This window comes from Phaethon lepturus, unplaced genomic scaffold (genome assembly GCF_000687285.1).
Source record: "Phaethon lepturus isolate BGI_N335 unplaced genomic scaffold, ASM68728v1 scaffold20834, whole genome shotgun sequence".
Classification (NCBI taxonomy): domain Eukaryota; kingdom Metazoa; phylum Chordata; class Aves; order Phaethontiformes; family Phaethontidae; genus Phaethon; species Phaethon lepturus.
In genome coordinates this window covers 3,349-29,498 of record NW_010534287.1, presented here as the reverse complement: position 1 = coordinate 29,498, position 26,150 = coordinate 3,349, and the positions used below count along the sequence as shown (strand labels likewise).

Here is a 26,150-nt window from a genome sequence, read left to right as displayed (position 1 = left end):
AGGACAAGGAATTCATTCACTGCTTCCCATGGGCAGGCAGGTGTTCAGCCGTCTCCAGGGAAGCAGGGCTGCATCACGTGTAATGGTCACTTGGGAAGACAGGTGCCATAACTTTGAACGTGTCCCACTTCCTTCTTCTTCAGCCCAGCTTTATATACTGAGCATGACGTTATATAGTATGGAATATCCCTTTGGCCAGCCTGGGTCAGCTGTCCCAGGTGTGTCCCCTCCCAGCTCCCCATGCACCCCCAGTCTTCCCAGTGGCAGGCCAGCACAAGAAGCTGGACTGTCCTTGACTGCTTAGCAAAATCCCAAACCGTCAGTACATTATCAACATTTTCTCATTCCAAATCCAAAACATAGTCTCATACTAGCCTCTCTGAAGAAAATTAATTCTATCCCAGCTGAAACCAGGAAAAATGCACATGACAGCAACTGCATGCACAAAGAGCACAGATAGGAGATATTTTCAGACACTTTCATGAGTTACCTGTGGTCACTGGATGACTGAAAACAGAACAGGGCAAAACTTCACTGTCTCTATCTTAAATGCATGGGAGCTCCTCTGTGTGGAGCCTTCCTAGCTCCACGGGTCAAACGCTTCAGAAGGATCCGCTCTGTACAGATCCGCAAGGTCGGAGCCCCAGCCTCGTCCCAAGCACACGTGTGGGTATTTATAACATTTCAGCCTTTCGAGCTCAAACAGCTACTGACCTTTTTGGTTGTCTGCTCCCTTTGGTTATCAGTACCTCAGTGGATTTCCAAATTCCAGTATGCTCAATTCCATACTTGAGATTATTTGGGACAATTTATTATTTATATTTCTGGGACCTGGTAAATTAGGTCCTCTGATTAGAACTGCAGAGGCATAGCAGAGCTCCATTGGCATCTGAAGATGGGCACCTTTCAAAGCAGTGGTCACGAGTCGGAAATCCAGCATGGATGAGCTGCTGGGCTGTTGGCTTCTCTGGTGCTTTTTTTACCTGTGTACTCCCAGCTCTTTGGAGTTATTTGAACATGATCACGGCAGTCTCTGTGTATGTGAACTAATACATTCAAAGCCTTTTTCACAACCCATGCCTGAGATTGCAAACTCTCCAGCACAAGTGTCTCTCCGCCCTACATGTTTGTATTTAACACAACAAGGCGAGTCTCACAGGGAGTTTCCAGACAGTACAGTGTGGAAGCCATAAAATACAGTAGTTCAGATATAAGAAATGCGAGGAGGCTGTTGGTTCAGAGTTCCTGGAAAGCCTGGGATGGTGTACAAATGAGGTAATATGTAGAACATCTTCAAATATGTTTCTAAAGCAAATGTTGCACAATTAAATTAAGGCTTCAGAGAAATAAAAAGTAGAGGCAGATTTGTTTTTCTGTTGAACAGGACAAGTGTGTCATATTTAATGATTCCCATAGAAAAAGATGGACTTCAAAATTAAAGCCACAGCTGCATTGTCAGTCTAACAAAGTGTATCTGATTGGGACATACAGAGCTGTAGACTGTTGCATAAAACCTGAGGGGTTCTCACCACCTCTTTGTAGTAGAATTTTGTCTTTTCCTAGGCTTTCTCTTTTGGCCTAATATGTGTATTCCTGCATTAATTATATTTTTTCTTAGGGTCAGAGACCGATGAGCACCAGAGCTGTGCTGCAGATTGCTTCAGCTGCCTCCTGCTGTCCCTGCATGTAGCTCTGATCTTATTTGATAGATACTCTCAAGCTGTGTTTCTTAATGAAACTGTCTTTAAAATAGCAATCCGTGGGTTTACAGAGCTACACATTTTTTACAGTTGTGTATCTGAGACAGTTTTATATGTTGTTTGAAATTACTCCATTAAGCTTATGATCAGCTGTTCCAAACATACTTCTGTTCCCTGTAAAAGGTGTGCTTCTGCCACACTTGCTTACAGACACAAGTGTCTTTGGTTGACCAAGTTTCCCTACTTGCATGCGGAAATCATTGCATGACACAAAGAACAGTATTAAAAATTGCTTCTGCTTTCCTTGCTTGGTTTACAGAAGGGATCTGTTGAGTCTTGTTGTCCAGTGCTTTGGACCTGGGTTGTTTAAAAAGGACTAGTGGCTTCTTGTGGTGATCCAGGGATTCTTGTCCTGAGTCTCACAATCTGCCTGCACAAAGCTTCCTGAAAACATTGAGGCTTTTCACAGTTTTCAGCTTGACTTGTCCCCATTCACTTGGCAATTTTGGAAGTGAAAACCTTCATAAATCTTTGAATTTGAAGATGCCTCAAGGAAGGAGTGTTCATGGGATGCCTAAAGTTCTCAAACGATTCAAATATAATATAAATAATGCTAAATAATATCTAGTAAATAATGTGTCTTGAAAAACCTGAGTCATAGAGGGACCTTCATGTTCTTGTCAACCTCTCTTGAGTAGTCAAGAAGCCCTCGTTTTCAACATACAATACTGAATAAAGATATTTAAATAGGTCAGTCTTGTGGCTTTAGGATGCAACTCTTAGGCTATATAACAGACTTAGAAAGCTGGAATCTTCCAAAACGAGAGAAAACAAAAGCATTGCAGACAAGTTTTCATCTATCTTTCTTCTGCACGTGAACTTGTAAACTTGCACATGAACCCTCTGCGCCTGTCATTAACATATTTACACACACTAAAGTGCAAGTGGAAGGTCAGGTGAGGTCGCTGGGCACTGTTTGTGTGGTTTGTACACAGCAAAGTTGGGTTTGTGTACGCTGATGTGGTATGGCGCATTTCCGCAAACGGAAATTTGAGGCTACTTTCGCAGAATGTGTTAACCTTGCATCGCCGGATCGTTCAGCTCTTCTCTGAGGAGGGCACACACAGAATTAGGTAACACACTGAATGTGAAACTCAAAATACTTAGCCTCGTCTAACACCAAAATCAATTAGAAGGTTCATTGCAGGGTGTGTTTGATTTTGTTAATAAAGTCAACCAACGCATAGCAGTTACATCTGAAGAAGGACGGAAGAGAAAGATGTTGATGATTACAGTTCTAGCACTGAAATTTTCAGCATGATAAAAAAACCCAAAACCCTGATCTCTTTGTTTCCGAGTCTGTAGAACTAAAAAGCTGTTTACTTAAAGAAAAAAAAATTTTGGGGGGGGGATCGCTTTTCCATTGTTACCTCTAGGAGGTAGCTGTGATGTCAGGAACAGTTGTCGAGGAAGTAACAGCCCTTCTTTCTTGTTCATAGCAGGATTTCAGATTCGGCTCCCCTAGGGACACAGGCATCATTTGTATTTCTGCATCTCTGGAATGGAACAGATTTGTCTAGTTTTTTGTTTCGCCTTTTAGTTTTGTTTCAAGTCTTACTTAGATTAGGCCTAGCTGTGTAAAAATCCCAAACCAAGTAAAACAAATCTTTTATGGTCTGTCTGATCTTCCAGCCTTTTCATTTCTGGTGTTAAAACATTTTTATTTCTGATTCGCTAGGTATGGAAGCCAAAATAACTGAAATTTCAATTCTGGATCAAAATCTGGCAGCTAGTAGACTACAAAACTATGAGGGAAAACATTGTTCTGTATGCCTGAGACATGAAAATTAATTGTTTAAGCAAAAGATTTTTTTCAGATATTTAGGTTTTGCATGTGAATTGTCCCACTAGTACTAACATAAATCTTCTACAAATACCGTAAGTAATACAAATATTTTCTGATAGCTTATTTGATTTTGAACTTGCTTCAGTTGCTTTGGCAAAATACTATTCCTGAGTGAGTAAAAGAGTAATTGGGTCCACAGCCTTCAAGTGTGTGGCTGCAGCTGTGAGTCACCCCGTTGCTTTCAGTACTGCCTGGGGATCTCTAATGACTGCAGCTGGTCAGCGTGCCGTGTCACCCAGTACAAGCCGTGTCACAGGGCAGCCACGAGCCACGCCGGTGAGCACATTGCGCAGGATGTTAGGTCAGTGCTGACTCAGAGGGGAAAGGAGTACTCATCAAACCCGTGGTAAAGTGCTGCGTGAATTACAACCTCTGTTTCTGAAATTACTTCACTCATGCTCCCATTTTCATCCTTTTTTCTGACAGGGTGGTGTGACAGTTCCCTAACCTGAATTTATGGTAATTAAATAAAAAAGGGGATGAATCTGACTTGCAGATATCTAAGACTTTCATATTTTTTATTAAAATTTTCAAAATCTTTGTGTGTGTGTATGTATATAAAAGTAATCACACACAAATATAATCTCACATTTGCTTTACAGATAATTAAAAGTCCTGTGACTGTGACCTTCTAAAATTACTACCCTATTGGTCAGCTAAAATTGCTTTTGGACAGTACCGATCTGTCAAACCAGCCATGAGATTCCGAATCGGTTTCTTTCAGATCTTCAAGTGACTTGGCACTTGAGAGGGCTGGTTGCAATGCTAAGCCTCCCACTAGTCTGGAAATGGAGAGAAGCAGATGATGCCACCTGAAGCTCTCCTTCCCGACACCTATGGAAAACCCTGCCTTCTGACCCGGGCTGTTGAGTCGCACTTGGCAAGCCAGGCATAGCGACCGACTGTAGCTGAGCAGTGTATTTTAGTACCAGTACCTGTTTTCTCCTGTGGATTTTGAGATGTCGAAAAGTCTACTAAAGTGCATAAGCCTTAAAGGCACTGACACAAGAAAAGGAAGAAAAAAAGAAATCGGGGGGGTTTAAGTCCGTGTTGCTTATGACATTTTGTGAAGTCTTTTACACCTGTGCAAAATGTCTGTAAAGAGACACTAAACTAACTGGTTGCATTTTGTTTACTTGCTTTGCATGGGTGTAAGTGATTAAATAAAATGCCAAGCGCTGTAGGATTCAGCATAATGATAGTACTGTTTTAGCTTGCTCTGCATGGCTTGTTCTATTAATATATGTTTGTGGTCAGGAAGGAATGCAGTCTCACTTCACTAAAATCTGAAACTCGGTAAAGCATAATATGTGCAGTATTAATTTTGGTTTGACACCTGCCAGGCAAAGATCCTCACCAGCCAAAGGCATTCTTCTCAGCCGAGCTCCATCTGTTGTGCAGATCTTCAGTTCTGATATTTCTAACTACTCGAGCCAAAGCAAAAAGAAGAGCCAACTTGAAGAAAAAAATCTTTAGGAGGAATGAACAGTTTTATCAAGGCTAAATATAATGGCTTCTTGTCATACTTGTTTGAAGTCCTGTAAGGGAAACATGTGCGATTAGTTGTGTTGTATAAGAAAATAGTCCTTCATAACTGGCAGTGTGATTTTTTTTTTGGTGTGTGAAAGGAGCTTCGATAAAGTCCAAGCACAGGATTGTATTGTTGAAATGCTGCAGCCTTTAGAAAGATTTCTTGGTAGGAAAATTGCTAGTAAAAAATTTACTCAATTGTACTCGGCAGATAAACATCCTGAGGAGTCTGCCGTGATTCTTGCATGCAAAGGAACAGTAGGATTAACGCTTGCCTCAGCTCTTTAAAAGACAGATCAGCCTGTTTGAAATAAGCATTCAAGTAACGTCTGTTAAAAGAAGGTAACTTCCAACCCCCTGACAAAAGTTGCATGATGAGTTTGTCACCTAGCTGACAAAGTAATCATTAATTGCTCCAGCTGTCTTTCTTTTGCACTTGGAGTGGGTGAATTACTCTGTCAGAGCTGCCCGGCCCAGCCAGGTAAACATTTGCCTCCTGTGAAACCATGAGAAGTCTACTGCAAATATGAACGTGCTTTATGATCGTCATGACTTCATACAACCATCCACTGACTGTCAATTATTATTTGTGGTAGCGTGGAGGAGAAACTTGACTGAGGGAAATGGTAGCTCTGTGTGCTTCAGACCAGCAATTAATGGTTGAAAGTGTTGTGGGTATTATCAAATTCCATTGAATTCACTAAGAAGTGCAGAGTGTTCAAAAGTATATGGTAATCTGCTGGCATACTTCAAAATTTGATTTTCAGCATTATTTCTAGAGTTGACTCTTGGTGTGACTGCCAACATATAAACTGGAGACTCTCGACTCTCCTCTCTCAGGCTCTCAGATACCTATGTGCTGTCTAACAACTAGTTAGACAAGATTAGGCAAGTTAACAACAAGCACCTGGCTTCCAGAAAAATGGTCATACCTCTTCTTTCCCTTAAACTTTTCAAGTCGTCTTTGTTCATTTGGAAAAAAATCTTTGGCCAAAGTCTGAATGCACAGTATCTGTATTTAAGCAGTTCTTCCAAATAATTTCTAAAAGCTCAGGTGTTCCTCAGAACCTCCCAACTGAGTAGAATTTTTTTTTTCCTTAGTGTAACGCTGCATGCTGAACCTGTTCATGCATTTATACCAAAGGTATCACTGCAAGAATGCCATCATTAGCCATGGCTTCAGTGCTGAAGCATGTAACTTACTTACTTAACAATATAGAAATCTATAGGAAATATCAAGCAAATTTTACTTCCACTGCAGGGCCTGCAGCAGCATCAAATGCTGCTAAAAATCAAAAAGTATAAAAACACAGTATGGTTAAGTCCAGTGCTGTCTGTGATGTAGGGTAGTCCTGCTTGAAAAGAGAATAGAACTTACAGTATGTTATGTTTGTGTTTTCTTTGCATAGGCATTCTTTTCCTTGCATGCATCTGCAGTTACCATTTAATTTATGAAATTAATTATTTGATTTCATGGTATGCAACAGCAGAGAAAAACTAGGTGGGATTGTAATTAATCTTTTGCATGAGAAACAGAATAAAAGCCTCAGTATTAACTGCTGAAACTTCCTCCCTGCTCTTCCCAATAAAAAGCAAATGAAGAAGTGAAAACCCAATCTCTTTCAGCTCCTTAAACCCAGGGATTGCTCCCTGTAGCTTGAAAAGTGAAAACTTAAAACAGAATGAATTTGTTTAGGGACTTCTCTGTCAATCTGTTTAACGTGGATTAATACTGAAGGCCATCAGTATAGCAGAGATCTGTGGAGATACAAAACCTGTAAGACAGATTGAAAAAAAGTTGAGGAAAACCGCGTACCTATTGAAACTGAATAGTGGGAATACAATTAAAAACTTTTGTCATTAAATCTGAATGTTTATCTGAAAGTTTCAGGTTTTAGCAGTCTTACTCCACATTCACAGCTACTAGGCAGTCATTAGCAAGTGATAAAGAATATACGAATTAGCTGCTGGTACTGAGCCAAAATAGAAGCATCTGCATTCTTAAATTGCCTGTAGATTTACAAAATTTTATGCTTTTTTTTCCTACCCTAATACCCAAAATATATTTAATGTCACAAAGCGTGATGCTTTAGAGCTCACACAGGAGAAGAGGTTGCCAATGAATGAAGATATATATACTTTTTAATTACACCAGTAATGCAGAGCCCCAGCAAGCTTTTGGCAGGAAGGAGCTGAATTCAGTACCATGGGTGGATTCTGCTTCACTTGAGGGGGACCATTTAAAGTTGACATAGATTTGATTATCACGGGATCATGGCCACAATTTATTCTGCACGTTGGCTGTCATAGTATTAGATTCCAGTTTATGTAAAATGAGACAGAGAACTTCCTACCTTTTAATACAAGTCATAAAAACCAGCACAATGTGAAAGAATGCAGCCAGTCTTAAAAATTTATTTAATGTTTGCTTTCATTTTGATTAGTGCCTTTCATAATTTAATTACAAGACATGGAAATGTAAATTACCATGATGGAAGTAAGTTTACGAGTAAGTGTTTTATGATCACTAATTGACCGAGGTTGGTTTTATTCATGCACATTCTGTATGACTGTTTGCATTCATCAGATCAGAAGTTATCAAGCTACAGAAACTTTATAATCCTGCATTTGTGAAGCACAACTGCAGTATATATTCAGACGAACACAAAATTCTCTGTCAAATTTGTTTTACTGTAACGTGATCCGGTGAAAAAAAAAGTGCTGCTTTCTCAAACCTTGTTTTAGGTGTTTTTCTTTTAATGTGCTTACGATATAGATTCCATTCTGGTTTAATCCGGGTATTTAACTGACCAAGATTTGATTCTGATTGCATTAGAGAAGAGAGTATTTTTTCTTAGAAGGGTAACTGTTGTTCCCACAAAAGTGCAGATTTTCCACCACTGGGATGTCCCCATGCTAAGTCGGCTCTATGGGAGGAAGAAGCGGGAGCTCCCAAGCAGAGGACAGAGATCCGCGCACGCTTGGTGGTCATCGTTAAATGGTGTCCTCTGATAGCCTCAACGGGACGAAGGAGGTGGGCACCTCCTTGGTCGTGAGCAGAAGCCTACGGAGGAGGCAACCCGTGCAGATAAGCTACCACAGTCTTCCACCTCGCAGCTACCCATGTAACTCACCACTCACATTTGGCAGGAGAGACAGAGAAACAGCTATCCGCGTGCTAAAAGCAGGAGAAGGCTATACATCTTCTCCAAGTTATTTTAATCTTCTGTAAATTATTTTAATCTGAGTGTATTAACTTCATATGTGGAAAGATAATGGGGTCAGCTATCTGTCTTCAAATAGTACAGGATTTACAGTTCATTTTTTCTTGCTACTTGGTCGAACAGGTTTTGAAACCCACTGACACCAGGAGGCAGACCTGGTGGTTCTGAATAGACTTCGGATGGGCTGCGTGATCTGTGCGGTTTGCAGATGTATAGAAAAGAGATGTATATGGTGATACGTAGAAGAGAAACATTTTTCCCTGTTCCCTGGAGCACGATTATTTGGAGCTGTTGCAAAACACTAATGTTCCTTTCCCAGCCTTTGAATCAGCCTGGTGTTTAATTAGCAACAGCGACAACAGGAAAAAAAACACGATACCCAAATTGTATAGTAGGGGTTGGTTTCCGGATAGGCTGTTCTACTTTTTTCACTGATCAGCCATCTGAGCTTCTTTCTTGTGTTTAAACAGGTCCTGAATCAGAGCCTCCTAAAGTTCACAGCAGCGAAATAACCCCGTAATGCTTCGTGATCATTTTTAACTTGCACAGGAGGGAGTAGGCGCTGCATTCTCCGTGCAGGCCTGCCAAGTGTCGTATATCTAGCGTGCTACTTCCCCATCTGGCTCTCCAGTCAGTCGTTGCCGCAGGTTGGCTTAGAGTTCATGAATTTGGATGTGCTGTAGGAAGAGGGCAGGCATTTGCCTGCAGTGCCGCCTGTTAGGACAGGGTCGGGAGAGAACAGCTGAACAAGACAGAAGAGCAGCCGTACAAATGGAGGCCCACTGTCACCTCCCTCTTCTCCCTTTTCTAACAAATCAAACCAAGCCACCCCCTGCAGTTACCCAGCACCTTCTCTTTGTTCCACCCTTCTCACCAGGACCTCTACCGTGATCTGGTCTTTGACTTCAGTGATCTGCAGCACCCACTGGGATCCCTGAAAACACTTACTCTTTGCCTTCCCTTTCATCCAGGATCTCTGGCGGCTGGCTCAAGGGGGGCTGCCGCTCTCAGAAGTCTCCGATCTCTCCATTAGTGAGAGCGTTGCATACTTGCCTTCCAATTCAGTTTCTGCAACCCCACCTCACCTCTCCTGAAAGCCTGTCCCAACCTGATCCGCCAAGTGTTGTTCTGCTTCGTGACCCACTTCTGCCATTGTGCTCAGGCCAAGGGGATTTCGCTTTAAAGCAAATATACCTGGTTATGTGCAAGCTGTTTGCTATTGTGACATTCAGTCATTAAATAAATTCTGGAACATGGCACAGCTGCCAAAACACACAGAACACTGTCTGGCAACCATGACCATGCCCGTTCAGTACCACTGCTGGGTCTGTGGCTCAGGCTAGTTGAGCAAGTGCGCTGCGCACCAAGGGAGGTGGAGGGAAGCAGAGCCTGGTTCTTTATTGTGTGTTTCCCTTTAGCTGAAGTGCCCCAAATGTCACTGGCGGCTGGTACATTAGCCACGATGTCTCTGTGGAGCTTCAAAGTCCCTTTTAGCATAATTTCCTATAGTAACCAAGGCTGTGTGCTCCTTCGCTGTGGGCCGTTGCACGTATGCATGTACCCCTAGTAGCTTCTGAACTTGTCGGCCAACTTCAAGAAGCCTGCTCCTTCAAGGAGCAATTTCATGAGTGTCTTGAGAATCGGTAAGCAGCTGGAGAAGTCCTGAAGCACAGGTCAGCTGTAGGACTCGCACCTGGGGGAAACAAGGCTGCTTTGGTTTGCTGCTTGTGGTAGCACTTTTCGGGGAAGAACTGTACTCCAGGTGCCAGGAAAGATGATTAAAGAGGACTCTGAAATGCTTGCTTTGAAGTCTTCAGAAATTATGAGCAGGATCTGGTAAAAGGGTCAAGTGAACAACAGTTAGTGACTTGAGTCCAGATCGCTGAAGGACTCTGTACAGCTATCAGTAGGAGATGGGAGGCCAGATGCATGCCTACGCAGTTACTCCCTTTTACAGTCCCATTCCAGTTATGCAGGGTCTGAAGCCCAGAATCACCTATCTGTTTCTGATGTGATTATATAAAAGTTAGAGCATTTGCCTAACACTGTTTCTGCCAAGGGCTCTTGCATGCAATTGTGCTCTGTTTCAGCATACCCCTTGGTTCCAAGAAGAGTTTTCTCTCCACCAGGCTCCATTTGAGAGGCTGGGAAGCATTCTTGAGCCTTCCCAGGGAAGTCTCTCTATTTTTTGCTGGAATGATTTATCAGGAGAAAGGGAATGAAGAGGAGCATGACTCTGCACCTCAGCATTAAGATATGCATCTCAGAGAGACCTGGATTCCCATCTCCTCTTCCAGTGCTGCTTCTGTCTTCTTATCCAGTGAGTGTGTACATGGTCATTTAAATGGATAAAATACAGAAGCAGCACTGTTGTCAGAGATCAGTCCCCAGAACATCCTTTCCCAAGGGACAAATTTATTAGATAGTTATTAGGTAAGAAGTGGGCCATTGTATCCCTGGCTCCCCAACTGTCCCCTGGACTGCCTGTGGAGTTGTCCTTGCAGGATTAGGCGGCAGCTGATTGAGACTTCTTTCAGCACTTTGGATTCAGGTACATCATTCCATCAAAGTCCCTTTTACACAGCAAAGAGCAAAAGCCAAAAAGTTGTTTTTGTGTTGCATCACATAAAAATGTATTGACTGCATAAGGGAGAAGACTCCCTGAAACTCCAGCAGATGCTTTTGGGCATGCGGAGAAGTCATACTTACATGGAGAAGGGTCCTTTAGCGAAAACCGTAAGATACTTTGGGCTGATGGCAGTTCTGGGGAATGAGCTGGGTACTTTGCAGATCACTCAAAAATGCCTCAGCACTTTTTGCTGCTGTGTCCTGTGTTGGAGCCAAGCTCGCTTGCTCCCCGCTGCCTTCCAGAAGCACGGAGAGCGGGATGTCCGTTCCTCGATACTGATAAAGATTTTCCCATGGTGCAAGACAGCCTAAGAGATGATCTCAGCTTTTTTCATCACCTAGAGATGGTGATGAGAAAGCAAAAGCAAAAAAAAAAGTCTTCAAGTGATTCAAAGCCCATTTTCACTGGACTTCATCTTCCATCCTCCCACTTGTGCCAAGTGGGACAGAGCTGGGGTGAGTTTATTTTCCATCCCCCTGATTGTTGCAATATCTTCTTGGAGTCTCCTACTTAAAGCTGGAGAGGTCCTGAAGAAAAAGAAATGCAAAAGTGGTGACCGGCCGCCTTTGCCCCATATATAGCTTCGCTATCTGGGTTACTCTGTTTTGTCTGGTACGTGTCTGTGACACTGTCTATTTATATCCAGTTCTGTTTCCTGTCCATACTCACCAGGACCTTCATATCTTCCAGTCTGTGCAGTGGTCTGGAAGCACAGATGTACACACAGGTTAGAAGTTGTCAGCATCTCCTGTTTTTTAACTGGGACGACTAAGAAAAAGGCTTAGAGTGGATGAGCTTCCTTGACCAGTGAGAGCTGGAGATGGGAAGAAGCATGTTCCCTTGTGCTGCAACTTTGAATAGAAGGACCTGCGGGTCTTTTTCTGGGCTGGTTACAGCTGCAAAACCAGCGTGGACTGTGTGCTCCCCACCTCCAGCTTGGGGGATTTCATGGTCCCAAGCGCCATGCCAGCAAGTTGGCCAGCGGTCCCAAGAGAGCAGCTCTGCACCAGGCTGGCTCACTCCCCAGCACAAAGCTGTCAGCTTCCCATTCCTGAGGGACTGAGGGGCTTCGGCGTGAGCAACGAGACTTCAGCTTCTAAATCTCTGCAGCATGCAGCCCTGGCACTTTGCAGTGTAGACCGTGCCCACAGCTGGACACGGTGTTTCTCTCGATGTGCTCACTGGAGATGACAGCACCGCAATTCGCCTTCTCTGGGGAAGCCCTCAACACCCTCTGGTGGTGCCCCAAGCCCTGCTTCTTCCCGTTTCTAACAACGCAGTCCTCGTTTTGCTAAGCTGAAGCATGTACCTAACATAAACACGTACACCTCCACATCGGGTCCACCTAAAGCAAGAGGAGCTTCACATTTTTTGCAAAATCAAGGTCTCAGTATCCTAAACGTACCTTTCAAATGCAACTGCAGGATCTGCATAATTGAAGCTTTTGCTCTGATCTCATTACGTCCCTGAGGCACTTCCTGACAAATGGAGATTATAAGTGAGGGTCTGTAGTAAACATAACTAAAAAAAAGGCATCTTTAATGTTTTTGCAATATGTTCAAAGCAGCTTGGGTGCTGAGCACAGAAAACTCATTTTCCTTTTACCTGAAATGCCATTACGTTTATTAAATTAAGAGTGGCATTAGTTCTAGAACATAGCCAAATCTTTTTGTGATTTTGCATTTGTCATAACTAAAAGATCTCACTAAATATTTCTCTATACCTCTAAATAATACTGCCCGTCATATAATATTTGTCTCAGGTTTTCCTCAGTGACTTTGTATCAGAGCTGAAAAAGAGCTATCACAGAAAATAAAATGTGACTAAAATAAGTCCTTTGTATTAAATTTAACATTTGGCCTCTGTCCCAGAATTTTCCACATCCATATTAAAATCAGATGGTAGCATAAGATGAAAAGATTTCCTGGATGGGTTTTATTCTTACTCTTATTAAAGGGCTGATAACAAGCTGAAGGCAAGATACTTGTTGTAGTAAAAAAATCTGCCTAATATCAAAGGCTGGATGGACAAGCTGACATGTATTATTGTTAGGCCTCCCTGCTTGATCACATTTCAGTATCATAAAATCATTTTTCTAGTGAACATGAAGTATAAAAATTCCAATGTGAGAGCAAAAACCCCAGGCTGGCAGGTAGCGCTCCTTTGGGCACGCTGCTTTATGCTTCGTAGCTGATCATAAGCCCATGCAAGGGTTTAATATCAAAAAGCAGTGTTGGCAACAGAACAGTGTAGCTATATTCACTTTAAATTTTATTTATTCTCAAATATTTGCGTTCATGAAAGGCACTCCCTCATCCTGACTTACCTGTGGAGCTGGTATCACGTGTGATGTGACAGCGTAGGGCAGCCCCACCAGTATTGCTCAGCCGCCTTCAGGAGCTGTGCATCCTCTGCCCTGTCCCCGAACCAGCCACTTGCCCTGGGTTCCTTTGGCAATCTGGAGACAGAAAGATCAAAGGGACCTAAATACTCTTCAGAAAGCAATTTTCCCTTTACTCAAAGCAGCTTTGTATAGTACTTATGTATGATTGGGCTTAAACTGTACAAACGTTTCCAGGCTCTGGGTATTCTATGCAAAAACAATTACTTTTGATAAAATGAAGGAGTGGTGCTTTCTAGTGTTGCTGTTCTGCTGTAGAGGAGACTGCGAGCATGATATTGGAGCTATAAATTAGATTTTGCAAAGAGGCTCTTCTGTAGGGAGTCTGCTGCTTCAGATGACGGGCTATAATTAGCATTTTCTTGGGGATATTTTTGCTCTGTTTTGACACAGTATCTTCAGCAACAAAAGTAGAGAAGCAATTGCAGGCTGCATTGACCCTTCATTTTAGGTTGTGACCGCAAAGGGTATGGAAGGGCAGATATGCTTTATAGGTATCTTATGCTGCTTTTCTAAATGCACCTTTCTAAAACAACTGATATGTGGTTTGAATTTACAGGCAGAGAATTGTTTCACCAGCACCGGGTGTTTACAGCATCACGTCAACATCTGAGCTTATACCCAGCACTCCTTTTACAGTCAATGGAGAGAAATGCGCACGTTTAGCGGAGTGATTAATCTAATTATTTTAGACGTCTTCTTTTCAGTCACATGGATGGTATTCTAGAAGAGCCTATTTCTCTCCTTAGTGATAATTAACCCTAGTATAATTAGTCCAGGAGGGGCTATCTGTAGTTAGGTGAGATGGATCCTATACAGCATGTTTCTGAAGAGCACTGTATTCTCACTCTGCTATTAACACTGTTTGTAATAATGCTTTGTTTTGGTTTTTTTTTAATGATAAGATTACCATAGGGAATACACAAAGAGATCACTTGTGTTTGTAAGAAATACTTGGTTCAGTCCCTAAATGATTTTTACAGCTGATAATTACAGCTACCTTAATGCTACCTGAGAAAACTGTTTTGCTAGTTATGTTGATCGTGTCCTCCGTGACTGAGGTACCTGTTCAATGCTAAACATCTTCTTGGATGAAGAGTGCGTCTGGGGACTTGGGCAATACCAAGAGACGTAGGGCAGAAATCTCTGAGAGAACATGGGACTTTCTTGCACTCTCCTGAAAACAGCTTCAAGGAGGCCAGATGAATGGGGTTGTAGCACATAGATGCCTGTTTTCAGGAGTGTTGCTGCAACTGGGATGAGGGATAAGGAGGCATAATTTGTATTGGGGAATAGTGTTAATGCCCTGTTCATCTGGGTTCACCTGAACCATGCTTATGGGTTCATTCAAATAGAAGAAAAGCCCCCAAAGCTGGTCTCCTCAAGATGAGTTTGCCATATGTGACAGGGCACAAAGCATAAATAGCATCTTAGGAGACAGAAGAATTTCCTGTAAACAGCCCTCAGCAAAAAAATAGAGTAATGCCTAATAACTCAGGAATCACAGTTATTTCTGAAGTGTATAAACAGAGTCACAGAGTAGGAGTAATAAGGTATTATTGGTCCCATATTTGCCATTTGTCACTGTATCATACTGGTGCAAGCAGATTGATTGTCAGAGGGTGATGGCTGCTGGAAATGTGTTCCTTGAAAACCTTTCTTGTTCACTATCCCAAAATCTATAATTACTTTTGGAAGTCTTGCCTTTGGAGTAGAATTCTAATATCGGGATTACTGACACCCAAAACCTGAAGGCACCCTCGTATGGTCCACTGAGCATTTGTTTTCCTCTAATTAATCTTCTGGTTAATTATGTAATTAATTTTTCTAGGTAAGTATGTATTGTGTTTCTTTAATTAGTTAATTCTTTCACCTCAATTTTGCTCATTCCCTCCTTTGTCAAGGCCTTACATTAATATTTGCAGCATTGCCTAGTGACATGTGACATTCTTTTTCTTTTTTTTTACAGATACGACTGAAATTGCACCATATATTTTGAAGACGTCACCAACAGATCAGCAGCTGAACAAGCTTGCAAGGAGGCTGGGACCCGAATGGGAACATATAGTTCTGTGCTTGGGTTTGTCCCATACTGACATCTATCGATGTAAAGTCAATCACCCTCACAACCTGCAGTCACAGATCGTAGCTGCCTTTGTCCTGTGGAGACAGCGTTTGGGGAGAAAAGCAACAATCCAAAGTCTGCAAGCCAGTCTGATGGCAGAAGAAGTGGATCCTTCTGTGATACAGTACATGCTTGAGTGAAGGCTCGCTATTGATTGAGAGCTTTTGTTAAATGAATTAAAGAGGATTCATGGAAATGTATGTTGAAGAACCGACACCTCAAACTGGAAAAAAATGGGGTTAGGGACTGTGGGTTTATTAAGCTTAAACATTTTCCGGTTTTCTGTGGCATCTTGTGACTTGTAATTCTTTTCATGCCAGATTAATTTTTAGCAGGCATTAAAAAATGGATCGCTCTTTCCTGTTCGCTTTTGTACTATTCCAGTGGGGATATAGGGTGACACTTAAAGCCCTTGCAAGCAGGAGGCCCTGCAGTGAGTTCAGCAAAGTTTCTGGTTTCATTGCGGGAGCAACACTTGGTTTAACCTATTTTCTGGACTATGTAGGAGCCCTTTTTACTGCTAGTAAATGCTAGTTCCATCGTCTCTGAGCAAGAAATGAGAATAATCACTGTTACTAATTTAACAATTTTACAACAGTTATTGCAGGTGGCTAATTTCACATTTGTAAAAGTTTTAGCGCATACAGTTTTTTGCTAGGATAGATGGCTGCCGCCTTAGTCTGCCTTTGAAATTGCCCCTAAGTAGAAGTAACAGGCACCTAGGTGTGCCTGTGAGGGTTTCTCCTGTTATTATTTAATGAGTTTCTGCAAGGAGATAGTCACCGTGCGCTTATGCCATCTCTTAGCATAGCACGGGTGGGGAGTTCTCAGTAAGACACGCAGTAGAAAAGTAACCAGAAGCTAGGCAAGGTAGGCAAACAGAGCGAGAACGGGCCTAAAAAATGAGACCACTTCTAAGTTGTCCATGTTTGTCTCCGCTAATAAACTAGGAGACAACCTGGTGCCTGCTGAGTCTTCATACTATGCTCTGGATCCAGGCAATCTCGTTTCACAGTTGTTCATAGGCACCTTTTTCTGACCACTGCAGGCCCAACAGGGTACTGAAGCTTGCAGGTCCTTTCTGGTCACGATGAACTCCCCACTGCTCTCCTTCCAGCTTGTGCCATCCACCAGGCTCGTTTGCTTTCTACCAGTTTTTCTGCACCTAATGGGGGCAACTTTGACACTCCTGTCCCTAGTTCTTTGCCAGCTCTAATTGTACCACCAGTGATGATTAGATTTTACCCAGAAGAACAGTAAAGCTTGGGCTTTTCTCCTCCTTCCCTCCTGCCAAGTAGTTTATCTTCTTGCTGGAAGAAAACATTGAGGTTTTTGCTGACCAGGTGAGTGGGAATCAGTCCACAGGGTGCACATCCAGAGGTGACGGAAGTGACCAGCTGTTCTCGGGGGCTTGATAAGAGGCAGAATACATTTTAATTCTCCCTGGGCAGTTTGCTGTATAGTAAATGAGGAACAAAGTTTGGATGCAGGGTTTCTAGGTCTATTTATGAGCAAGTTCTGGTAGACTGTTTCATCTACAGAGTCTTTGCCAAGTAGCTTCCCATCCTACAAGACCTTCCTGGTATAATTTAACAGCTTAACAGCCTTGCCAGAAGTCTTTATTGGGGCATGAATGAACTTTACTGCTTTTTTTTTTTTTTTTTTTAATTTTTTCTATACCCAGATTTTGGAAGATGTCTAGGAAATTAGGAATTAGGAGAGACAAAGAGATTTTAAGGACAGCCTGTCTGCCTTGTTTTTAGAAGCATGAAACAGAAAACATATCTGGCAGTATCAGCTCCTACAGGTCCCGAAGCAATCTGGTGGTATTTTGGTTTTGATCTTCTGTATACAGTTCTGACCTTCAGTAAATCGTGATCCTGTTATACCTCACTCAGATCTTAACTGTTCATATCCTATTATGACTACTTACAGAGTTTGAGTCTATTGACAAGTCCCAAATAAACAATGTAAATCAATTTAGGCTTTGGGATTTATTTGTTTTTCTGTTTCATAATGCTTTAATGCCAACAAGTATCTTTTTGATTGAAAACCATCCTAGAGCAGGTGTACAGGATCTATCTCCTACCTAACTCTCCTATCTCCTTTTGGTCAAGCATTGGAACAGGCTGCCCAGGGAGGTGGTGGAGTCACCATCACTGGAAGTGTTCAAAAAACGTGTAGACGTGGCACTTCAGGATATGGTTTAGTGGGCATGGTGGTGTTGGGTTGATGGTTGGACTTGATGATCTTAAAGGTCTTTTCCAACCTTAATGATTCTGTGGTTCTCTGATACATGGACCAAGTCTTAACACAGACTGATCTCCAAGGGAGTTGTCCCCAGTTAACCCTGTGTGAAGGCAGTGCTCCAAGAAGGCAACCACTCTGGGCAGTAAAGCAGAGTCATGGGCACACTCACAGGGCCCTGGTACCTTCTGCTTTGGGTGAACTTTGTGTTTTGTGTTCTTCATTTGTAAGACCAATGTCAGGTTATCCATAACTAATACACTTAGAGCATTTTTAATGATTAAGAAAACAGCCTGGAGTAGCTATGAAGTCTCATGCCAAAGAAGCCTTCCTTGAAAGCCAGGTATCCCTCTGTGTATGTACTATGGGCCACTGGAAACTGGTGGGTTGCTATCATACCAGGTAATTTCTCCATAGTCTTCACTGGTCTGTAGCTGGGCTAAATTCTGCATCCCGGCAGTGGTACCAAGATGACAGGAGCCATGGCTACACCAGGAATTTAAAACCTGGCCTCTCCTATTGTAGAACAAAACACTTACTTACTTAATTAATATCTTGTAGTTACTTTCAGATTCCCAGGCCCTAAATTAATACTGCAATATTTAAGTTGCAAATATTGAAGGAAGAGGTTTACTTGTTTTATAAGTCTGTTTCCATTGTTGTTATTTTTAAATTCATGGAAATGTTCCTATTAGACTCTTCAGTATTATTAAAGCTTGTTTTTGCACCACATAAATGTAGGGACACATTTAACTTGACAGTAGTATTCCTTTAAACCAGTGGATTTTTCCATCCTCTTAAAAATATTTTTCTTCTGTATGTAATGATTTATTTGCACAAGGATGCAATTAAGACAATTTAATTCTTCAGATGTATAGCAAGGCCTCTCATTCTCTCTTAGACCAGCCACAAGGTCTTAAAATGTTTATTCTTCTCTGGCTAATTTGGGAGGAAATGTTATTTATTTACATCTCACTCATAGACAAGCCTGTGACTTAAGTGTTGCTCAGGAGTGAGGCAACTCAGTGAGCGAATTTCCCCATCTCTCCCTTTGCCTCAACTCCCTTGCACCACCAGTTTGGGCGACGGCAGGGGGCTTGTGCAGGGGCTCCCGTGCCCCCAGGAGTGGAGCACGGGGCAGGCTGACGGCCGAGGCCGGCCCCCAGCAAGGGCTCATCCCTCTTCCACGGCTCATCACTTGCAGTGACCGGCATGGCCACCTCAGGCTTCAGGCTAGTGCATGGGCTCAAGGGGCAAAGGTTAGCCAGCGGCAACTGGTCTCTGATGAGTTTGGGTTTCTTAACTGATGTTGAAAAAGCCTTTCTAGTGAAAATGGTATTATTGCTATCTACTTAATTGCAGCAGTGTTCAGAAGCCCTGAGAGAGGAAAGCGTAAAGGGGGCTCCTGCTGGACCTTCCATTGAAATGGGTAGCTTAATTTCTGGTCCTTGGAAAAAATAGTCGTTGATTTTCTTCCTTGGTCTACAAAGGAGACTTTGAGATCCGATTTAACTCTCCCAAGTGGTAAGGAAGCTTTATAAAAGCTGTTTTGTACTATGCAAGTACAGGTGGACTCTTAGCATAGCAATAGGCAAGGTCTAAGAGAACTACCTCCCACCAGCATTGATGATCACAAAGGAGGGATCTCTTCAGGGCAGAACCATGTCAAGGAGGCTTTATGCTGCATTGAACAGTGGCTGGAGTGTCAAGTAAAATGAAAATGCAGTCATCTTTGAGCCGCTTCTCCCAGATGATGCGGGGGAAATTTCAGTCTTGAGTCATATGTTATGACAGTCACTGATCTATGGAATAAAACATTTTGCAAAAGGCTGGAAAAATAAACAAAGTCATATTATATTCAAAGAACATAAAAGGCATGCTCATCTGATGCTAAATGTGGTCATGCTGCCAACTGTGTTTATTACTGGAAATAAAAACAGTCTCTGAGAGCTGATCTGTTTATAAGCTTCCACATTCTCCATAGACGTAAACTAATGTCAAGGCATAGTAGGAGTAGGGCTGAAAAGGTCCTAAAAGGTTTGTGTATTTACAATGAATATTCAAAAGCTTTGTCCAGATTTCACTAAATGAAAAGAATTTTGACTTTCAAGGTGTCTTTCTATCACCTGATAAATAGATCTAAAAATAAATCCAGGGATTTGGCTTTTTTTTGGTCTGAATACAGCGTCTTTTTTAACTGCTTTCCTGAGAAAAAGGAACATTTGCCGGAAACGGAAATAATCTTTAAAAATATCTTTCCAGATTAAAAAAACAAATACGTGTTTATCAGAATTTACTTCTGAACCTAGCATTTTAGTTGTGAAAAAAAGATACATTGGCAATTTCCCTTTGAGGCTGTTGGGGAGAGCTGAATGATCAGTAGAACTGATAATGGCGCAGGAAGGCTCCCGGCACTCCTGCAGCAGTGACTGCGTTAAAACATCTGCACGTGTTACAGATACTATTTCTGACACTGGTGTTTGGTCCAAGCCCCAATAGCAAAGTGACAAAAAGTCTCTTATTAACATCAGTGCGCTTTGGATTAGGCCTTCTTTAATTGGAACCTGCTGAAGCGTGGTACTTTTACTACCTCCCTTTGAAAAGCAGTCTTTATGGATTTGGGGCAATAAAAAGGAAAGGGAGTTTTGTGGGTGTATTAAGCACTCTAGGTTATGGGGTTATGGGGTAACGGGGTCCTCTTTTCACTGCCTCAAGTGCTACTTTGCATTATTCACTTCAAAGTAAGCGTCAGGAGAAAGGAAAGAGAATAGAGGAGTGGAGCCATTCAGCAAAGGATATCTGTATGTTTCCAAAATGGACATAATTTTGAGTTCTGGAATGTGAATAATCCCCTAAGAGGTGGGATTTGATGGCTCAGGAGATTCTTAATAGATTCATGGAGTCTTCCACCTCGAGACCAAGGATCCAAACCCACACTGACCCAAGAGAAACGCGACCTAATGGCAGCCTGTGCGAAATGAACGATACATTTTCTTTCTTCTATCTTTCGGGCTTTCATTTCTGACCTACTCAGCACCAGCCCTTGCTGTCAGACTTAGAAAAGGGCACAGAATGAGCCCAGTACTTGAACTGCCCTCCGCCCAGAAGAGGGACAAACCCATTAGACACTGGGAGGGCAAAGTAGGCACAGTAAAGCGTCCCGGCCAGTGTTAACGTTCACATGGTATGTGCAGAGAGGCCATCGGCTTCCCAGGATGTCACCCAGACATCCTCCACCCCGCCCGCAAGCTCATTCACAGAGAGAGGACACACAGAGACCTCCTTAACAACTCCTTGCGGCATATGCTCAGAGGCTGTTTTCACTTGCTGGCTAGTCATTACTCTCCTGTGTGTGCTGTCCTAGACCTTCCTGGGGAATGTGTGTCAGGGCATAATATTTAACTGCCCAAAGCCCTGTTCCTGCATGACAGAGTCACCTCCACAAACAGGCTCAGGGCAGGGTGGGACAACAGGGCAACACCTTAGCTGGGAGCACTGCTGAAGTGCAGAGCCCAATCGGCGACGTTTCTAGTTGAAGATAAGTTTCCACAGTCAGAGTTATTTTCTGGTTAACAATACTTTTTTCTTTTTTTTTTTTTTTTTAATTCAGAGCTGACCAAGCATTTTTTTCCTGGTTTGATTTCTGTGCTGGTAGAGTGAATTTTGCCCTGTGATCGCGATGTTTGCGCTTGGCCGTTCGGCAGCTGCAAGTCAGCCTGCCCCGTGGCACGCAGCTCAGGCGCCGGCCTCAACATTGGCCCTTCTGACTTTCAAAATATGCAGATTCTTCTAGCACCTGGGACATTTGCGTGTTGCTGTTCACTGTGATTTCAGTCATTAGCTATTTTATTGTTATTGACTCTAATCTTCCGTTTTTGCACTGTTAATTTTGGATTATCCTGAAGGGAATCATTCGGTTACCCTTGCAAACTAGAGTGGCTTGGCTTTTTTTGCACACACGCTGAACGCTGTTCCCTAGGAAGCAGGCACGTGGAGACTCATGCACTCTTCTGATGTTCATTTTGATTTTTTAGTGATACTTTCTCCGCCAGGAGGGTGATGCTTCCCAGCTTCACCCTGTGAACTCCAGGAAGGGGACTGCAGTGTTCCCACTTGGCTGAGGCTGGTTGGGATGAGCTGACAACCACATCTGCCTTCGTGGCACCTTAATGGAGCTGGAATGGAACTGGGGACGCACGGCACAGTCATTGCCCTTGAAAGCCCAGTGGGCACCCAACAGCCCTGTAAAAAAAAGGATATAAAGTCATACTAACAGGAAAATACATCTTTCAATTATCTAAGCAGGCACACCTCAGTGATACTACCTTTTATGAGGTAATTTTATTTTTATGGACACATTTGCTAGGCTTTATTTAAATAAGAAAGCAATTGAATAACTAGAGCATGTGGAGACTCCTGATAAGGATCCGTCTTTCAGGTTATTAAACAAACTGCATAGCTAGTGCTCAATTATTCTTCAAAATGCTTAAGCAACACCTTTTGTTCAGATTCCCATCTAGAATTACCTCCCAGTAAGTTGCCTCCCAGTAATTTCCAAGAAGCAGCATGCGATCAGCACACACCCCTGTTCTGGATAATAAAAACTTCTGAGAAAAATCTCAGGATTAACAAACAAGCCGTGTAGGGATCTGGGAAATCAAGCCTTCTGAAGGAATTTTACTTGCCTCGCGCTGGGCTCGCTGTGCTGTCGGGTCTGATGTCTGCATGTGAAATGAGCCTCAATAATTACATATTTTTCCTCTCCATTGCTGGTCCTGGCTTTGTAACATTTGAGAAACCATTTCAGGCTGCAACTTGTAAAGCGATGCAGACTTGCCATGAGCAGAGTTCGACGAAGGCATAACGAGCCCGAGATTATTTACTTAATGCACGCGTGGGGTTTGCTGTCTGAGCAAGCGTCCATCGCGCGGCGAGCAGGGTGGAGCACCGAAACCTCTGCAGAGCAGAGCGAGCTGTAAGTAGCACGGGCGTGCTTCTCAGCCATGTGCAAAGGATGTCAACATGGGCCTTGGAGAGGCGACCAGCGGTGTTCCTCCTTGTGATACACACAGGTCTTCTCACCCAGCACCAAGTATTTGGGTCCCGTGGAACCCTGAGGAAAAAAAAAAAACCAAACAAAAACCCTGAGACTAGCTACCTAAAGCAAGAGCAACATTATAGAAGCCGGCAAATAGCAAAGATCTGAAGAAAACCAGAGTGGAAACAAAAGCCCCGAGTCTGGCTGACCGGCCTGTTGTGAATTTGAGGACCGTGACTTTTCTGTTGTAGCTGCGGACTGGGGTCCCTGTCACGGGTTGTCGGCTTCTCCGCTTCCATGTCAGCTCAAGGCTCTGGTGAGTCAGCCCCCGGGCGCCTGGTAAAGAGCGGGAATAGCAAACAGGTCAGAGGGACACGTGTGCGTGAGCATGTAGAGGACAAGAAGAAAGGGATCGGGAGGGAATGAGCTCTGGAGCTCCTGGAGGGCTCGCTCCCAGCACCCCTCTGTCCTCAGCAGTGCCCCAGCTCCCTGCCTGCCAGCTCCCCGTCCCTACCACGAGGCCGCGTGTTGGGAGATGTGTTCTCTGACACTAGCAAATGCCACAGCACGTAGGATTTTTCTTTCTCTCTTTTCTTTTTTTCTTTCCCCGAGCAGACACAACCGACACATCAGATTTCACCCTGACATCCAGCTGACGGGCTGGCTCCAGGTTTAACATGCTTTCCTAGAAGGGACATTGCTCATAGGGCACGCAGCTGCGATTTCCAAAAGCTAATCCCGCGAGGCGTGCATGCTGGCGAGGTGACAAGCCATGAGCGACTGAAGCAAAGTCGTCACCCGAAAGAAGCGCCAGCAGGCGCTCGGCCATGCACGGCCGTCAGCAAACGCTTCTGGCCACGGCTGCCACCCACCCAGTACCGCCCCTGGGGCTCCCACCGCCTCCCCGCACAGCGGCCGTAAGCGTCGGGCCAACGTCGGGACATGCACCATGCAGGGCTGGACAATGAGGCTCGGCCACCCCATCCAAGGCCTCTTGCTGGCTTTCAGGCTCTGGTTCGGGGTCGTGTTTAACCGCCCAAGCTATCGGGTCCAGTTCTGGTGGAGCTGGAGGGCGTCGAGAGAAGGTCACGCTCCATCGGCTGGAGAAACCTGCCTGCTGCTCTGAGGCTGCGGGAGGCTCACTTGGCTCTAGTGCGGGGCTGTGAGTCGATACATGGCCTTGCTTCAGGAAACTGGCAACTAAAATAGCTGGTTCCTTGGGAACCGAAATAAGTCAACGGAAGCATCAACGGCTTCAAAACCTCTCTCGAGTGTTGCATCTTAGAAATGCAGTTTGTTCTGTTAAGTGTTATAAAAAAACCATTTTGAGCATGGAATCAGGGAATCACGGAATCACAGAATCATAGAACAGTTTGGGTTGGAAGGGACCCTTGAAGGTCATCTAGTCCAACCCCCCTGCAATGAGCAGGGACATCGCTTAACTTGTTCTCTTTCTTGTGACATAAGCTTGGTAAGAGAAGGAGGAAAAGATGAACGGCACCGTTTGACAGTAGCTATAACTAAACATGGTAGGAAAAATGCAGACCTAGTGTATAGGAGATACATATGGCATAACAGAATTGCTCATCTGTTAAGCATTACTAAATGCTTACTATACTAAGCATTGCCAATCTCCAGGAAATGTACCTAGGTGAAGCTGAAGATTTTTAAATCTAAAACTGATGGCATAAATCAAACCCTTCTCAGGCTCCTGCAATAAGAGGAGAAAAGGAAATTGCTTTTCAGCCCAGAAAGCATGCTCCTGGTAGCTGATAAACTGGCTGTGACTCCCCACAGAAGGCACGATGAATAGCAAGAGAACAAATATCAGAACTATAATGAGCCTCCAAGGGGACACAGGGAGCCACAGCAGCTGCTGCTGGAGGAATCTGAGGCTGCAGGAGATCCCCTTGGGAGGGAGGGCAGCGGGTGGGAGGGGGAACTGCACCCTATGGGTAAGAGGCTGTAGAGTGCCCGGGGTGGAGCTGCTTAGCATCCAGAGGCTTTCCTGTGCCTCTTTAACTCGAGCCAGAAAAGAAAACCGAGGAAACGCGAAAGCACTGATGCATTTGCACCATGCCAGCCAAAAGACGATCTGAGGCCTTACTGAGGTTGTGGGTGAGGGTGTGATCCTGAAGCAAAGTAACCCTATGGGATGGAGACCTGACTTCATCCCTGCTAGCTTTCACCAGCTAAAGATCAGGCATGTGTCCTATGGTCCTCCCATAGCCAGCAGAATGAAGATGTGCCCATCTTCATGTAAGATGCTGCCCATTGGCAGGCGGCTCAGCCCACCTGTCAGGTAGACGTGGGTGACATCTAGAGGGATCTCTTTTCCACTGGCTGTTGAGGGAATGTAGATAACTTACTTCGGCCAACCATTTAGCATTAGAAAGCCAGAGAAGGATCCATCTAACTTTAGACACCCACCATAGAGACACCGACATCAGAACTGATCCCCATCACACCCTTTTATAGTCAAGGGAGAGAAGCAGGCACCTTTTGGGTGCAATTCATGAACCTTTCTTTAAGCTTTTGCTAGGATGAGATAAATTGACACCTCAGTGACTATAATTGATGCCTAGCTCAGCTGTAGGAATGTGCATTAATTGAGGTGAACCCCAGATTAAATCAATCCCACCTCAAAGCCCTGATTTTTGAGACAAGGTGCTTTCAGCTCCTGATGGTTCTGCCTGCTGACGCTAACAGCCGCTGCCGTAACGCTGCCACCTCACCAGCCGTGGAGGTCCTGACAACGTGAGTTTCAGGGAGGCCTTTCAGGGGGTAATAAATGGCTCATGTATCCAATAAAAGGAAATTGAAACTTGGTAGACAAGCTTCCCTGGAAAAAGACCTACTGGGTTTGTATAAACAGTTCACACACAGCAAGAGGGATTCTGGAACAAAATGCAGCCTTGTAATCCAGTTCTAGTCCTAGCTGCGTATAAACACAGAGTGCATCTCTGCTACAAAAATAGATTTATCGGAGGAAGCCAATAAAGATGCGGGGGCCTAACAAAGGTGATAAATTACAAAGCAGTAGGTCGTATACATTACCTTGACCGAGACACTTGACTGTCTGCTTTGTGAAGCACCCAAGCAAAAATGTTTCATTTTGTGCCTTGTGAGAGGTTTGATGGTTTGGCCTTTTTTTTTCTTTTTTTCTTCCCCTCTTTGTTGCTAGAATTTTAAAAGCTTGAATTTGGAATAGTCTTGCATTTCCTCATGTCTGTGTGTCTCACCTCAGTGCCATTGAAAGTCATGACACGTAATAGAGAAACAGCTGTGCAGGAAACTTCAGGCATCTGTTTAATATTAATTGCATGTATTCCTAAAAAGTCATAGCATGT

At 43.6% G+C, this 26,150-nt stretch overlaps 1 protein-coding gene across 1 annotated transcript in view; it reads left to right on the top strand.

The window, feature by feature from the left end:
• The window catches only part of LOC104619565 (death domain-containing protein CRADD-like), a 37,032-nt gene extending 21,161 nt beyond the window's left edge, over positions 1-15,871 (top strand). The window contains exon 2 of the mRNA XM_010285485.1: positions 15,360-15,871. Coding sequence (XP_010283787.1) covers positions 15,360-15,655 — 296 coding nt within the window. The 3' untranslated portion in view covers positions 15,656-15,871. The remainder of the gene's footprint in view (positions 1-15,359) is intronic.
• Positions 15,872-26,150: the final 10,279 nt, after the last annotated feature.